Below are 17,783 nucleotides of genomic sequence, written 5' to 3'. Positions count from 1 at the left end.
AACTTAAAATGCATTCTAATCATCATGAAAGCATGTCTTTTCTTTTAATGTCATTTTCTTTCTGTCACAATTACTCTACTTTCTTTTGCTAGCCGCCATGCTAGCAAAGAAGCTAACTAGTGCGTATGAACACGTTTGCAAGTCATTCCTAATCAGATATATGTGGTTACTCCTCGGTACGTGTTCGGTTTTTATGAAAACAGCTTTGGGCAATGTACGAAAAAGGTTTTAAAAGGTGGTTTGCGTGTGTCAACCTTGGCTGGGTGCACCTTTTATGATGTTTTCTCTCCCGGCCAGCACGTCACGTTCTTGCTATGCTAATTTCATCACAACTCGTACTTACTGTTATCCACGAATGACTTTTGATAGCTAGCCAAAAGTTACAAAACGCGTTTATTTGTATGGTAATGGGTATTTTGAACAGTTTCGCTACGGCCTATGTGATCTTGTGGTGCTACTGTGCTTTGAAATGCTAAAAAGGGACTGACTAAATGATCAGTATTTCTACTTCCCAGATATTCTACAACACCGTGAATAACAGCGCCTTTGTCATAACACAAAAGTAAAATCACTTCATTAAATTTTACCACAAGCCTTAAAATCTTGGGATTTTGATACTCTTTCCTTGCTAGCATCCAAACCACTAAATCTCCACAGCATCTGGAGAAGTTCAGGCAAAAGCAATCACTCAATCAATTAAATACCAAGTCTAATTTAATTTGATTGATGTTGCCTATTAGAAATATTATCTCTCAACGTTTGCAGATATGTGTTTTTTTTTTTTCTTTGCTGAGCTTGTGAGAAAGCTTGTGTTTACTCTGTTTGTGGTGTTTGGCAGTGGGGACATCTCAGCCTGAACCCAGCTGAGGCCATTCACCGAGGGTTGCTGTGGACGAGGTCACATTAAAAGAAGCTTTGTCGCAAGGCAACAGGTTCTCAGAAGCGGAAAAATGTCAATTTTGCCTCGTCAATGTTCTCTCGAGTCATTTTATTTACGCCGGCCCTTAAGAGCACAATCGGGCCGCAGTCCATAAAGCGTAATTAACCGTTTAGCCTTAAACTTCAACCCCCAGATGGGCCATCTTGTAAAATTTACACGAGCATCCATCTCTCCTGAGTCAGCCTTTTAATGAATCCGGTTGTTTGAACATCTCAGCCTTCCTGTTTGCATCTTGGCTCAACTTTTTTTTCCTCGCGGAAAACATCAGTCGGTCGCATATTTAAGGGACAGATTATCTCTTGTACCAGCAGAGACACCCAAACCTCCTTATTAGCGCAGCTTAGGCTGGCCAAGTCAGGGCAACTCGCAGCCTTTCCCAGGAGTTGGTAGCCTCCGTTTCTTCCGAATCAACACTCTGCACCCCTCTGCGTGCCCCCCCCCCCCCCCACCCCCCGGCACCGTTTGCTGTCATAGCAGCTGCAGCCATCAGAAAACAGATCGCTTAATTGCCATTAACACGTGTATTTGTACCCCCTCCTGTTCGCAAAGTATGGCAATTGCACCTTCTTGGTGGTTAATGTGATTTGTCCAGTGGAAATGTACACTAATAAGGTGCTTAGATCCTGCCATATGTTTACGCGAGACAATGCTTTGTGAGCTGAGAGGCTTATATGGGGGGGAAACCTGTCTGTGGGTAGAAGGAAGTAACAGATGGTCACATGGTCTCATTTAGTCTCATAGCCCCGAAAGATTATTTTAGACACAGAGTGCTTCTTGGAGTTGCTCTGGGTTTCTCCATATGAGGCTGCTCATGTATGGTTCCGCAATTAGCGGACCACAAGAAGTTAAGCAAACAGCCTAAATGGTTCTGGATTATTTTTGAAATATCCAGCAGAATTTGGAGTTTTGGATGTCTTTGCTCCTGAACATAATGAAAAAAAAAAAAAAAAAAAAATATATATATATATATATATATATATATATATATATATATATATATATGCGTTTTCTTATCGACAAAGGTTTTGGGAATGGATTAGAAATGTGTCTGAATGGAAAGCAATTGGTTGATGAAGACAAATTTTACCTTAAATCCAAAACATCCCAACTAAAGAATCCTTTTGGATTAGGGTAAAAATGTTGTCAAGTTTATTTGTATAACCCTTAAAGAGGAAGTAAACCCACAATTTTATTTGCAAGTGTATGTTGTATGTGCCACCACTAATCAAAACACGGTATTCTGGTTAATATTGCGTTCGTAGATTAAGAATTAAACATAATTCATCAATCTCAAGGGGCTGCCATTTTTGGCAATATCACCCACTTTACTACCCTCACGAACATTGCATACGTCACCAAACCAAACGTAGAAAACAAGTTAGCAGACTCCCTGTGTATGCTGCGGGTTGATGACATGAACAACATCAGCTCATCCAGGTCATGAATCATTTAACTGCAAGACGTGGACCACTGAGCGTCTACACAGGCACATTTTCGTGACTTGTTTTTACTGAAGTTACAAAGAGCGGAATGATTTATTTGCATATATCAAAAAGAGTGAGCAAATTCAAATAGTTTTCTCATTAACGCATGCTCTACTTTGTCCTCATCTTTTGTAATACCTGTTGCATTTACAACTGAGATACCACAGGCAAACCTACTTATGGAAACGTGGACGAATCGAAGGCAACTGGACATCTTTTTAGTGACTGATGACCTTTCACCCTTGACTCATACAAATAGAACTACAGAAGCCTTATGGATTAAAGGAGGAAATGTCTGCAACAACTAAGAAGTCCAGTTGTTTTCCATTCAAACTTGGGTTGTCTGATGAACAAAATTGTGACAGGTCATGGCGGTTTGCTTTCCTAGATGACCCCCAGATTAACCCCGCTAAAATAAGGTCATGCTTATGGACCAACAGAGGTGAGCTAGTGTGTTGATTGCCTTATCGCTTGTCCGATGGGCAATCTATAAATTAGACTAAGGATGACGGGAATGAATTTCTGAGCATACTGTTTATAATTCTCTGATGTTTTGTCTGGGATTGTTTTATACTGAGATTCGATTCAAACGTCATTTGATACGCTGATGCTGGTGTCACTAGTTAGTGAGGGTCCAAGGAATGAGGGGAGGAGGCAACGGATGGTTGGATCGAACTGAAAAAGGCGGGTTTTGCAACATGAGCAAATGTTGGATCCCTGTTTCCAGACATGATTCCAAACTCTTCTGTTTGTTGTTAGGCCCTCAAAACCACAACTTTTCATTTTCAAACAGCGAGCCTAGAGTGTAATTTCAAGACCACCACAGTAATAACAAATTTAACCCGAACCATGCTCTTTCCTTCAACCTATATCCGCCGTCTTGTGCCTTAACTGAACAGTTGAAATACCCCAAAGGCGTCAATCATTGCATCCTATCACAAAGATGCTTCGAATTCACGTAATTGGTGATTAAAAAAATGACAATATAACCAGGTTTATGTTTGGAATCCAGCTGACTTGTGTGGGAATGTGATTCCTCTTGGTGACAGGCTTGAATTAGCGCACTGGGGCCACATTAAAGTGTCGATTTAACATAACCACTGCACAAAGAAGAAGAACAAAGGGCTCGGGGGGTGCTGGGAATTGCAGCGGAAAAATAGTTTTGTAACCACCGAGACAGCTGGCATTCCTGCTGCAAAATTTCCAACAGCCCTCTTTCCGTGACAAAAAAAAAAAATGATGTCATTTGCTCGATGCCGGACTCGGGCCGGCGAGCTGGCACCTTCCTGGGCTGCAGTCTTAACGATCAATGACCCTGGCAGTCTTCGGCAGATTCCAGCAAAGACTGGATGTGATGCTGGCTCATTCCACTCCTGTCCAGTCATTCCCTTGTGGAATAAGAGGAGGTGATTGCGGTTTGAAAAAGCATCTGAGGATTGTGTTGCTTACTATAACATGGATGGGCAAAGTATGGCTGGCGGGCCACATGCTGCTGTACTCTGTTTTTTAATCCAGCCCATTTACAGTACTTCTCGACACTCCTGCAATAGTTGGTGCTTTAATTTAGCTTTTTTCCCCACTAAAATGTATGTATTAATTTGTATTTATTATTAACTGCTAGTTTTCAAAGCAGAGTTCTCCATATTGGCATCCGTTTTAGATCATTTTGACTTTCATGACCCACAGTATATTGTATTCTGTGAAAATGTAAGCATTAAACCTAGCAAAGGAAAGAGTAGACTCCTCTTTCACCAGAAAAAAAATGCTTATAGTCTTTTACATTCTGTAATAATCAGCAGTAAAACATGGGTTGATTTCGCCCAAAAAACAGGTTTCTTTTTTTGTAACAAAACGTACAGTGACTTTGACGTTCCTATTTTTTGCTCTCGTGGCACTTCAAACTATAAAACAACAAAAACAAGAATGAGAAAGCGCTTTTGTTGGCAAACACCTCGCCCATCTGTCCGATTCAAAAATTAAGTGTGGACCCTTGTGCACAAACGTTTGCCCACCTCTGTACAGTATTATTACATGCTTGATAGTGGGTGAGTAATTTAAGAATCGGAAACGGATCACATACTGTGACTGAGGTGTTGATGTTGATTTATCAGCCATGTTTAGAGTGTAACAATCGTAACGCCCATTAACACGCATTTGCATACGTGCCAAGGTATCGAGTTCCTAGTCGGCTAATTCTGTCGGCCCACGCGATGTAACAAGATCGATGTGAACTATTCGTACGTTGGACAGCAGGCCTGGCGGAGACAGCTGCCGGGGGGTTATGTGATATCGGAGGACTCCGAGGGGCTAAGACGGCACGTCTCGAGGCTTTGGCCAAGCGGCGAGAAGCGATACGGCCGAGAGAGATGTGAGAAATGCTTCCCGTCTGATCCCCGCGCCTGTCGACAACGCGGAGGTCGGTGCGAGGTCAGGGCCGCTCGGAGGGAGCGTTTGAGTGCACTTTTAGGCGGGGGCGAGTTTGCGCGGCGCTTACGGAGGATTAGCCTCAGCGACGTCCCCGTGCTTGCGGTGGACGAGGCATTTGCGGGTCAAAGGTGGCGCAAGTGCTTGGCGGAGGAGGCTGACTCTGTGTTCTCCCCAGACCGTAAACAGGTTGTGACATCACGTCCTGTGCCCGAGGGAGTCATAAGCATTGAGAGTGTACACACACATACACACACAGCTTGTGTGTGTTTCCGATCCAAACGGGGAAACAATGCTAGCTATTTTGAGGCCTGCAGTTTTTATATCCATCCATTTTCTACACTGCTGATCCCATTCTACGTAAAAAGCTTTGTGTTCAACTCAACAGGCCCACATTTCACACTAAGTACATTTGTGAGTTAAATAAGACGAGAACATTATTATTTTCAAAAGACGGTAGTTCCTAGGTTATCACGGGAGTTACGTTCCAGAACCCCCCGTGGTAGACCAAAATCTGACGAGTGGCTACCATATAGTCATGAATTAATTTAGATATATTTTAAAGCTTTATACCTAATAGCAGTCCAAAATATGCATGTGAGGTGTATTTGTCCACTTGGGGGTAAACATCCTCATGTTCTACGCTGTAGTATCTGTGAATTTGAATGTGTGTGGCTTTAAAAGGCGGGGCCTGGCCTGTTGAGTGACCATGTTGGACATGTGCCTTTAAGCGGCGTGCTGTCAGGAGCTGGGTTCGGTTAGCCTGCGTGTGAGGATCTAGGCGTGAGTCGTGGCCTACAACAGCTCCTTACGAGTGGTCTCGTTTGGTATTTGTGTCTTCGACTGTTTGTCCCGGCTTAAAGTGCATTGGCAACTGTGGCTTTCCTTGTGCACATGCGACGAGGGCATTACAGCAGGCTACCTTCATTTTTCAATGTTTTTTTTTTTTTTTTTTTTTTCTTCACTCGAGCGGCAGTGGAGGAAAAAGGCAAAAATACTGACCAAACGACAGCTTGTAATGTTTTCCTTTTGTACAGAAGTTGAATCAGTACTCAACTCTTTTTCCCTACAAATATCTGTACTTCTACTAAAGTACAGAGTGTGCGTACTTTTGCCACCTTGATACGCAAAAACAATGTAAACTCTGTGCTTCCTCAGTTTCTTGGTAGACGCTGCTGTTTTCTTGATAGCCGCTGAGCCCCTGTGAGCACTAAGCAGCTCATCTTTGATCAACAACAGCCTGACTGCCAAACACACTTTGGCAACCAGTAGCGCTGCTAAAGTGATACCAGACACTGGGATCAATTAAAGAGGATCAGCTCTAATCTGTTGCCAGGACAACCAAATGAATGATTGAACGTAAGACACAAGCTAGGCGAATTGACTATTTGGCATAAAGTGCAATTCTATAATAACATCATGGCCGTGCCGAACATTTTTTGTACTACATTTGTCAGCGGATTTCTGTGTATAAATCTGTAATCATTTTGGTACTACACGTCTTCCTGTATTCTTATAAATATTTGTGAAGGTGGCAACAAGCCATCACCTAAAAGTCAACATTGTCCATATTTAGTTGGAAACGGAGATCCTGAAGTGGAACTGCAAGGGACGTGACTCATTTTTTTGGTAGCTCGTCAATAAAAGATGCCTTCTATGTTTTCAGGGCTTTTTTGGACAAGCAGATCAAAATGTTTACCGTTACCTTTATTTTCCCCTCTGGGACTCAGCTCTCTCTGTATATTCTAATCACCGGTCCCACTTATGTTCTGAGCAGAAAAGCCAGGTAGATTTAAGGCGAAATATCTGTTTATTAAATCTAGCGGTGTAGTTATGTTTTAAGTAGAGCAAAGTCCAATAATACCCAATAATGTTGCATTTGATTACTCAAATTGCCTTTTAGACCTCAACATCCACAACCAATAGCATTATTTTTTTGTCTTTTGGAGACTTAGTGTAACCAAACTGTTGATTGTTTGGTTGGTTTTCTCATCCATTTTCTGGGACTCCATCGTCAGGTGTATGAAATTGTGCTATACTCTACATATTCAAAAGATGTAATGTACCTTAATTGCCGTAAATATTGCCCCGGGACACAAACTCAACCACAAATTGCTACTTGTAGAAAACTTTGATATCACTTGAAAATAAAATAAAAGTGACTATTATGCAGAAATGGCAAGGAACGAGGCGAACAGCGTGGAATAATTAAAGTCGTGTAGCTTCCGTGAACATAAATATGGACACAACATTGTGGAGCGGCCAAATAGGCGACCGCCGAGTCTAAAGGAACGCTAAGCATCATCTCCAAGTAACGTATGTTTATTTTAATATAAAACTCTGGTCTTTATACACATTATAATTCATCGGAGAGTCTGTTTCTATGCTTCAGTGCTGCTAACAAGTGCCTCAAATGGGTTCATTATTTAATGTCAGTGTGTAAACAATATTCTATGGCCTACGAATCGCAGTTAAATCCATTACTTTTCTTGGAGGGACAACTTTATTTGAGGAAATACGGTATGTCTGTTGTGAATATTTTAAATCTCTGCTTTTAGAGAGCTATCCAAGAAAAGCAAGCGAGAGCAAAGTTGGGTCGAAAGCAGCTAGTATTCCGTTTATATCCTCAGGAAAATCAGTGAGGGAATCGCTAATGAAGAATTGGCACATTATAAAAACAAATAAAGGGAATGAATGCATGCTTCTTTTGGCCAAATAAGCTTCGCTGAGATTCCTGATATCTCTTTAACTCCAAACCACCAGTACATTTGATTTCAAGGATGTACACACAAAAAGCCAAGCTCAGAATTGCGAATGCTTTTATTCCGTAGTCCTGTAATGGACTCACTGACGTGAATTCCAGAAGATAGCGCTCCGTTTTTAGAACTAAATTACTGGAAAACGTATAACATTCATAGCCTTTATCTATAAATATATAATGTGCTGGACAAATTTATTTCACCAACACTAAAACAAAGTATAAAGTACCTTATTATTTCTTGATTAATATGTCAAATTATACTTATTCACTTGCGTTTCTGAACGGAAAAGGTAGTATTAGTGATTTAGTTGTGCTAATGTAGTAGTCTGACAATACTCAGCTCAAATGTAGTTATAAAATCAAAATTATAAAATTAAAAGTCATATGGTTGAAGGTGGATAAATTGCCCTTCCAATTCAAAATGGTCAAAAGATGACAGCTGACTGAAATTGAAAGTTGTTGTTCAATGTTCATATGAATACTTTATAATAGAATACAGCGTGGCACCTGTTAAGTGGTGTTAAAGTCTTAAAGCTAAACTGTTTAGACTATGAATTAGTGTATGGGCACCTTCATCGAGATCCTGCAGGTTTTTGTGTAGTCTTGCTAACTGTATGCATTCTACTTTTTGTACCGCAATGTCTCATTGCATCTGACTATTGCTACTCTCAAAGCTATTTGAAACAGATCTGCTGAGTGTTCCATTTCAGGAAGGATTAGAAAGTTCAAGCAATGCAGACGTCTGAATCTTTTTTTCCCAAATTGTTTCTGCATTTTTAAGTAAAATTTCATCTGCTTTTCATTTCAAATCCATCCTCTCAATACCCAGACGGGCACTGTTTTCAGTCACCCTCGCTGGTTTTTCGCCTAAAATAGCCCTTCTCCCGACTCACATTGCACAGATGACTCACTTCTTAGCACGCACCTTAACATAAGAAACCCCGTGAAAGACATCTGAAAGATTTTATGATTGAAACTTTTTTTGTTTTTGTTTTTTCTTACTCCATCCTCAGGCTCTCTGTCGCTGAGTGGAACGGGAACGGTCACGGTTCTGGTGGATGACGTCAATGACAACATGCCCGTTTTCCCCTCATCTGCCTTCCACACAACCATCACGGAGGACGCCCCCACCGGGACCGACGTGCTGATGGTGAACAGTTCTGATGCAGACGTGGGCCTCAATGGTGTCATAAGGTAGACTTTTGCATTATTATTTTACCTTTGTGCCTTTATACAATGCAATTGCTAAACTAGAAAGTTATTAGAAACCAGGAATTCCTGACTACATTAGTGCGCAGTGAGAGATCATCAGGTCAGCCATTCTCAGGGAACATATGCAGGTAGATAAACAACCATTCACACTCACATTCACACTAATGGAAATTTAGAGTCTTGGAATGTGGGGGGAAAGCCCGGGGAGAAGATGCAAAGCCGAGCTGGGATTTGAACCCAGAACTTTGAGGCAGACATGCAAACAATTTCATTTTCCCTGGTGCTTGTCCCTCCAAACCAAAGTTTCGTCAGTCTTTAAGAGCCCAACGTGGAGTTTTAGTCTCCCCGAAATCCTTGTTTTGGTCTTTCTCAGTTTTTCCGCACTCACATCTCTGCGTGGGGAGCTGCTAAGAGGCCCCTCCCCCACCCCCAAACCCCGCCACCGTCCCCCTCAAGCCGGACGTTGACTCAAGTCCGTTCCCTCCTTTCTCTCGCCGAACCCTATTGGGTACGCACTGGGGGGTACCGCAGTGTGCTCCTGTTTCCCAAAACATGATAATGAGGATGTTAATCGTCTATGACAGTACGAGGTGTACCCATCGGGGGTTCTAGGGACCTTTAATGAAGACCAGAGCCGGTTACCGTCAGTTATTAGTTGGGATTCTCACAGCTCATTAAGATGGATTTAAGGTTTGGGACTTTTAAAGGTCCTTTGAACAGAGCTGAGCTTCCAGCTTGCCTTCATACTTTGCTTTAGTTTTTTGGGGAGACAAAAGAGTAGGGGCTGCTTTCTCAAGAAACATTTCAAAGTAGATGACGTTGCGTACATTTATGCATGGGTTTATATTTGTGTCTGGGTCTGGTCTGGGCTTGAGGCAATTCGCAGCCTCTCTGACTTGCTGATAAGTTTTTAGAAAAGGAAGATGCATCTGCACATGTTTGTACTGTGTGCTATTCAGTAATCAGTCAGCAGTGTTTTAATGACACATTTATAGGTTTGGGTGTTTATACAGTGGACATCATTAAAGGCTGTTAGTGACTATTAAATAGACAAAAGAGATGAGGTTGTTTTTTATTTCTAGCTGCAGTTAGACAGTGGGAACGGCAAATCATAAATATAAATAAATCTAGTGTGTGTCAAATTAAGTCATTTTGTGAGCAAAATAATTGAAGATTTACTAGAACAATCATAATTGTATAAATTCACATCTTTTTTTCTTGAACTACATCTACGTTACGTTAAGTTTAAAATGGTGCCCTCTACAGACCACATGGAGGCAAGGCCAAAATAGACTCATAAGTGCCACACGCTCAAACACACGCACACACACACACTTTACAGTGTCAGTAACAGATTTAACAGGTCTAATGTACTGTAACATAGGCACAGCTCTCATGAAAATTATGGAGCAAAATTATCATAGGCTTCAGTTGCATTTAAAATTTGAAATAAATATAAAACAAAAATGATTAAAAAAGAAAAGAAGTCAGTTGGGAAGATATCATCCAATTTATATTTTATTTAACTACTTGTATTTATATATTTATGTATTTATTTTTTTATTTGTGTATTTTAATTATTGATTTTAATTCATGTTTGCTTATTTGTTTGAATTAATTAATTTATAATTTATTTAGATATGTAAATTTAGTTATTTTTATGCATTTATTTAAGCAATTCATTGATTCATAATTCATTTCGTTCATTCATTTTCTAATTTAATTTACTGATGTTTTAATTAATTAATATTTAATGGATTCATTCATTTATTTATGCATTTATTTTTACCAACTAACCAGACATACCACAATATTCATGTGACAATGTTTCTAGATGGGCCGTGGACACCAAGTGAAAGAAAAAGGGAAATAATAAATGCAAATGCAAACCAAAAAAATACTTACTGGACATCAGATGACTGTTAATTTGAAAATAATGTTATTTGAGAAGGCATGCGACTAAAAGATGCAGCACTGAAAGGGACACAAACCCCAGTATGTTATAAGTGTACCTGTATGTAGAGACGTGTGGACCTCTATCAGTAATCAAAGTTTTTGCATTTTACACACTTTAAATTCATTATCACGTTCCTCAGTTTGTGCTCAATGGAAAGTCCTCCTCTCAACTCCTTTTTTCCCACACCTTCCAAACAGCTACAGTTTGACCGGAGGACACGGACAGTTTCTCGATCAACCCGGCGACCGGACAGATTATCACCAGCTCCCTGCTGGACCGAGAAGAGCGAGCCAATTACCAGCTGCTGGTGGTTGCAACAGATGGAGGGCAGCCGCAGGGCCTGTCCAGCTCGGCCACCGTGTCCGTGACGGTCGCCGACATCAACGACAACCCGCCGCGCTTCCACCACCACCCTTATGTTACTCACATACCCGCTTCCACTGCAGCAGGTAAACTTAAATCTTTTGGGTGCAGAGACCCATCCATCCATTGTCTGTACCGCTTTATCCTCACAAGTGTCGCGGCCGTGATGAAGCCTATCCCAGCTATCTTCGGGCGAGAGGCGGAATACACCCCGAACTGGTCGCCAGCCAATCGCAGGGCACATATAAACAAACAACCATTCACGCACACATTCACACCTATGAGCAATTTAGAGAAATCAACCTACCACGCATGTTTTTGGGATGTGGGAGGAAACCGCAGTGCCCGGAGAAAACCCACGCAGTCACGGGAAGAAGATGCAAAATCCACACAGGCGGGGCCGGGATTTGAACTCCGGTCCTCAGAACTGTGAGGTAGATGTGCTAACCAGTTGGTGACCGTGCCACCGGGTGCAGACTTTAAAGAAAGAAAAAAAAGAGTTAAAAACAGGTCATTTTTATGCAAACAGTCATTTTTCCAAGAAAAAAAAATGTTCGGGTAAAATCTTATGTATCTTATGCGAATAAAGTGGTAATTTTCCATTATAAAATTACAATATGACATTAATGTCAAAGTTTCACGAGGGGAAAAAAGTAATCAACATACATTTTACGACAATCATTTATTGGGATAGGCTCAAGTTCCCCATGACCCCTGAACAAGACAAGCAGTGTAGATGATGGATAATTAATGGATGGATGGATGGATGGATGCATTAATTGATGAATGGACATAAATATAAAAAGTACAGTGAGGTAGTAAGAAATAAAGTGTGCAGTCGTGCAGTAATAAGGGTCAACCACAGAAGTGTGCAAGTGATTCAGTCATAATGGCTCTATAGAGACTGCAAAATGAGGGCAAGGTATCAATGATACAACGAGGAATGGAGTAACCATGATAAAACAGTGTCACTATGAACCTATCATTCAACTGTTTAAAGAGTTAATGCCAAGGGGAAACACTTTGGGACTATGGTCCAGAGCCAATGGATTGAAATTCCTAATAACCACAAATGTAACAATTCTGGGAAATGTAAATGAATTCATTGGTTACTATCTTGATTTTCCATCTGTGTCTCCAGGGTCCCTGGTCTTTGCCGTTACCGTCACTGACGAAGACTCTGGATCCAACGCCCAGCTGCACTACTCCCTGTTGGGACGCAACTCGGACAAATTCAAGATCGACCCTGTCCGAGGTGCCATCACTGCCAACGAGAAGCTGACGGGGACTTCGGAGGTTACCCTCACAGTTCGGGTCAAAGACGGCGGAGCCAACCCCAAAACTGACACGAGCACTGTGACAGTACGCTTTGTCAACGGAGGCAACTTCCCTGTCATCAAGCTGAAGGAGCATGCCTTCACCTTCCCCGAGAGCCAGCCGATGAACCACCTTGTCACCACCGTGACGGGGTCTTCCAGGAGGGGCGGGCCTCTGTCGTACTACATCGCCAGTGGCAACCTGGACAATGCCTTTCACATTGACCAGCTTTCCGGTGACTTAATCATCAGGCATCCATTGGATTATGAACACATTCAGAAATACGTTCTTTGGATTGAGGCCAGAGATCAAGGCTTTCCGCCGTATTCCTCATATGAAAATGTGGACATCACTGTGTTGGATGTTAACGACAATCACCCAGTGTTTGACAAGGACCCCTTCCATGCTGAGATACTGGAGAATCTGTCACCTCAGCGGGTGCTAATAGTCTCTGCCGTTGATCTAGATAATGGACCGAACGGGCAGCTGGAATATGCCATCATTGACGGAAACAAGGAGAACAGCTTCAGCATCAGTCGAGCCACCGGTGAGATACGAACCACCAGGCCGCTTGACCGCGAGAAGATGGCCCAGTACACATTGAAAGTCAAAGCCACGGACCGAGGGCTGCCGCCTATAAACTCTGCTGTCCAAGTACAAATCAGTGTGCTGGATGTAAATGACAACGCCCCCCGGTTTTCTAAGATCTTTAGCGCTACTGTGGCTGAGAATGCGCCTGTAGGTTACACGGTCACCAGAGTTACCACCACAGATGAGGATGCTGGTGCTAACGCCATCAGTCGCTACTCAATTACAGACACCAGCCTTCCATTTAGTATTAATTCAAACACAGGGGACATAACAATTAGTAGGCCACTCAACAGGGAGGATACAGACCATTACTTTGTCAAAGTGTCTGCCCACGACTCTGGCTGGACAGTTAGCACTGATGTCACCATATTTATCACAGATATCAACGACAACGCCCCAAGATTTAGTCGTCCGTCATACTACATTGACTACCCTGAACTGACAGAGGTGGGTTCTTTGGTGACACAGGTATCAGCCACTGATCCGGATGAGGGTTTCAATGGCAAAATATTTTATTTTATTCGGTCCCAGTCAGAGTTTTTCAGAATTAATGCCAGCTCTGGAGAGATATTTGTGAAGCAGCAGTTGAGATATCGTAATTCAACAGGCGCCAGCAGCTTGAACATTAATCGTCACAGTTTCATTGTCACAGCCTCAGATCGTGGGCTCAAGCCTTTGATGAGCGAGACGACAGTCATTGTGAACATAGTCGACAGTAACGATAATCCTCCCGAGTTCGATTCACTAAGCTACTTTACTCCTGTCACGAAGAGTGTCAAAGTTGGTACCAGACTAATAAGGATTGTAGCTCACGACAAAAAAGACTTTGGCCTCAACTCTGAAGTTGAGTACTTGATTACAGGAGGTAATAGCTCAAGTAAATTCAAATTAGATAAAATGAGTGGGTGGGTCACTGTTGCGTCACCCCTCACATCTGACATAAATAAGCTTTTCCTCATGGACGTCACTGCCAGCGACAGAGGAAATCCGCCTTTGTCTGCACAGACAGCGGTGCGAATCGCCGTCACGGAGGAAAACCACCACACACCTGAGTTCTCACAAAGCCAAATCTCAGCTACAGTGCCTGAAAGCCTTGTTGTGGGAACAGCAATAAGGACCCTGTCAGCCAGAGACAAAGATAAAGAAATGAATGGCCTTGTCAAATATAATATTACATCAGGCAATGGCAAGGGGTTGTTTGCACTAAATAGTAAAACAGGGGTGTTATCCCTAGCGCAGCCTCTAGATTTTGAAGAAAATCAACAACACGAGCTAAAGGTTTCAGCCACAGATGGTGGATGGATTGCAAAGTCCAGCTTTGTTACAGTCACAATTCATGTCACAGATGTGAATGACAACCCTCCAGTGTTTGATCCAGATGAGTTCTACCCTATTGTACAGGAGAATGTTCCAAGTGGCACTACAGTGGTGAAAATGAATGCAGTTGACCTCGATTCAGGAGTAAACGCAGTCATGGCCTATGTAATACAATCATCAGACAGTGACCTCTTTGTTATTGATCCCAACACGGGCACCATCACCACTCAGGGATTTTTGGATTACGAGGCTAAGCAGGTCTACCATTTGACAGTGAAAGCATTCGACGTCCCAGACGAGGAGCGCTGCAGCTTCGCCAATGTCAACATTCAGCTAAAGGGAGCCAATGAATATGTACCCCGCTTTGTCTCTAAAGAGTACTACTTTGAAATCTCTGAAGCTGCTCCAAAAGGCAGTGTGGTTGGGGAAGTTTTTGCAAGTGATCGTGACCAAGGTGATGATGGAGTGGTCTACTACCTCATTTTTGGGAAAAGCAGGAGGAAAGGCTTTGGCATCAACAAGAGAACCGGAAAGATTTATGTCACAGGTGCACTGGATCGCGAGAAAGAGGAAAAGATTTCACTTAGAGTGTTGGCCAAAAATGCTGGGCCTATCCGTGGAGCAGATATTGATGAGGTTTTTGTGAACGTCACAATACTCGATGCCAATGATCCTCCTGTATTTTCTCAAGAGTTGTATGATGTGCAAATTAGTGAAGGTCTCTCACCTGGTGGTCTGGTTACATTTGTGAGTGCCGAGGACTCAGACTCTGTCCCAAGCTGGAGCCGATTTTCCTACTCCATTGCACCAGACTTTGATAAAAAGGTTTTCACAATTAACCCCAAAACTGGCCAAGTGTCTGTTGCAGCAGAGCTAGACAGAGAAACAACACCTGTGTATAATTTAACCATTCTCGCTGTGGATACTGGCACACCTCCTTCTACTGGAAGCACCACGCTGATTGTGAACCTGGAAGATATCAATGATAATGGTCCAAGTTTGACAACCGCGTATGCTGAAGCGATGGAGAACCAGAAATCTGGCACTGCGGTCACTACGTTAACAGCTTCTGACCCAGACTTACCACCCAATCAAGGACCTTACATATACAGCCTTCTCAGTTCTGGCTCTGCCAACAGCTATTTCAATCTAAGTCCAGCTGGAAAGCTAACCACAAGTCGAGAGATTGACAGAGAACAGATTAGTGACTTCTATCTCTCCATCGTGATCAAGGACTCTGGTGTACCTCAAATGTCCTCCACAGGAACCATACACATAAAAATAAATGATCAAAATGACAACCCTTCGGACCCGAGGTCAATGGAAATCTTTGTTCACTACTTTGGAAACATATTTCCTGGAGGTTCTTTGGGAGATGTAAAACCCCAAGACCCTGACATTCAAGACAGGTTCCACTGCTCCCTCATTCCACCTTCCTCCGCGCTGTTTAATATTCCTACTGGAACATGCAAACTAAACTCAAAAGCACGTTCGACAGATGGAAACTTTGAATTAACCATCCGAAGCAGTGATGGTGTCCACGGTCCTGTCAGCAACACAGCCCGAGTCCTTTTCATGGGCTTTACAAATGCCACAGTAGATAACAGCATTCTAATCCGACTCCAGTCTCACGGAGTCAGAAACTTCCTCACCGACCACTACCTCAGCTTCTTACGCATTGCCAACTCTCAACTAGCAGGACTAGGCACCGGGGTCTTGCTTTATGGTGTATTTGAGCTCAACAACCAGACTTTCATAATGGCAGCTATCAAACGAGGCCATGGACAATATGTGAACCCCAGTGGTGTGGCCACATTCTTTCAGAGTATCAAAGACATTTTGAATAGACAGAGTGGTGTGCAAATAGATGCAGTGGACCATGATCCATGCACGCGTAACCCGTGCCAGAATGGCGGCAGCTGCAAGAGGCGTCTCACTGTTGGGCCTGATATGAAGACAGAGGAAAGCGTCCCAGTGATCCTCGTATCCAACCACCCCCTGCAGCCTTACGCCTGCAGCTGCAGGCCGGGATACACCGGAGCTGTCTGTGAGACCGACGTCGACGAGTGCCAGCCTTCGCCTTGTCACAATGGCGGCACCTGCCACAATCTGGTGGGGGGTTTCTCCTGCACCTGCCCTGAAGGTTTCACCGGCATGGCCTGTGAGAGAGACGTCAACGAATGCCGTTCCAATCCCTGCAAGAATGGGGCACTTTGCCAGAACTTCCCCGGCGGCTTCAACTGCCTCTGCAAATCCGGATTTGCAGGTACTACACATACACACACGCGTACGTGCACGTACACAGCAGTCACTTTGTCTGAACACGCCATCACTGAGACTGGTAAAAGGACAGCCGGGACACGTACAATAAATTACCAGCCGACAGCTCACAGTCCAAAGACAATATTTGCTTTTGAGTCTGAAGTGTCGCAGTCATAGTTGCCAGAAACACTTTTAGATTACTCATTGGGGGTGGGGGTATCAACTGAATATCAGGCAGCCATGTTTGCTTTAATAAAATGGATGCTGTGAAGCTGACCCTGCTCCAGAGTGGAGGCTTTGAGTCTGTATCACATTGCATCATGTGCCTACACAGAGCTGACCACACACACAGACGCAATTATTCTACTGTAATCCAACTATGTACTGTAGGATCTACTAATCACGGATCCAGGCACTTGACAAATTGGCAGCTTTATAAAAGATCCAATCAGGCCTTTATGTTGGGAAATTAATGACCACTCAGACTTGTTAGCCTCGATAAAAAGGGGAGTTGATTTTAATTGGAGCTACTTAGGACACTCATTTCGATAGGTGCTCATTGTCCAGTCGCCACATCTGAAAGACATTTTCAAAGCAAGGCAATTTTCCCCCCAGTCTAGTCATTACTGTCCATTTTTATTATGACAATAAAAAATGAGCACGTCTTTAGGTTTCATCAAGATAAATGACCCTCCTGGGGAAATGCACCTATTGACTTACAGTAGTTTGCATGCCCGCGCCGTGAACTTTCGTTTTCCTGTTTTCCCGGGATGGTTTTTGGCAGCTGAGTCGCTCTCCATTAAATTTTTCGTCAGGATTTATCGCCGTAAGCGTACTCACAACACTTTATCGACTGCCGTCTGCCTTGCACCATTCCTGCATGTGCCTTGTCCATTGCAATGATTATAAATGTCTCATGTCTTGAGTCCCATGTTTTTATCAGTGTCAAAAGTCCTCATATTTTGATGTACATTACACTGCCCGGGCCCGGTTAATTTCAGCAACTCATGTTCATTTTAGATGTTTGTCTTTCAGCACTACAACAAATTATTCAAGAGTAATTTTAGCTAGCATTGGGCCTTAAAATATGTTTAAGAGTTTGCCAATTACGTAGACATTTCTTCCTATGAATATTTCAAGATGCTTTGGACCAAA

At 42.8% G+C, this 17,783-nt stretch overlaps 1 protein-coding gene across 1 annotated transcript in view; it reads left to right on the top strand.

The window, feature by feature from the left end:
• The window catches only part of fat4 (FAT atypical cadherin 4), a 105,809-nt gene that overhangs the window by 72,788 nt on the left and 15,238 nt on the right, over positions 1-17,783 (top strand). Inside the window, 4 exon segments of the mRNA XM_061685467.1 lie at positions 8,623-8,803; positions 10,976-11,003; positions 11,005-11,227; positions 12,283-16,632. Coding sequence (XP_061541451.1) covers positions 8,623-8,803; positions 10,976-11,003; positions 11,005-11,227; positions 12,283-16,632 — 4,782 coding nt within the window.

The sequence above is a fragment of the Phycodurus eques genome, chromosome 9, assembly GCF_024500275.1.
Source record: "Phycodurus eques isolate BA_2022a chromosome 9, UOR_Pequ_1.1, whole genome shotgun sequence".
Lineage (NCBI taxonomy): Eukaryota > Metazoa > Chordata > Actinopteri > Syngnathiformes > Syngnathidae > Phycodurus > Phycodurus eques.
Note: the sequence above shows the minus strand (reverse complement) of the source record. Positions and strands in the feature narration are given on the sequence as shown.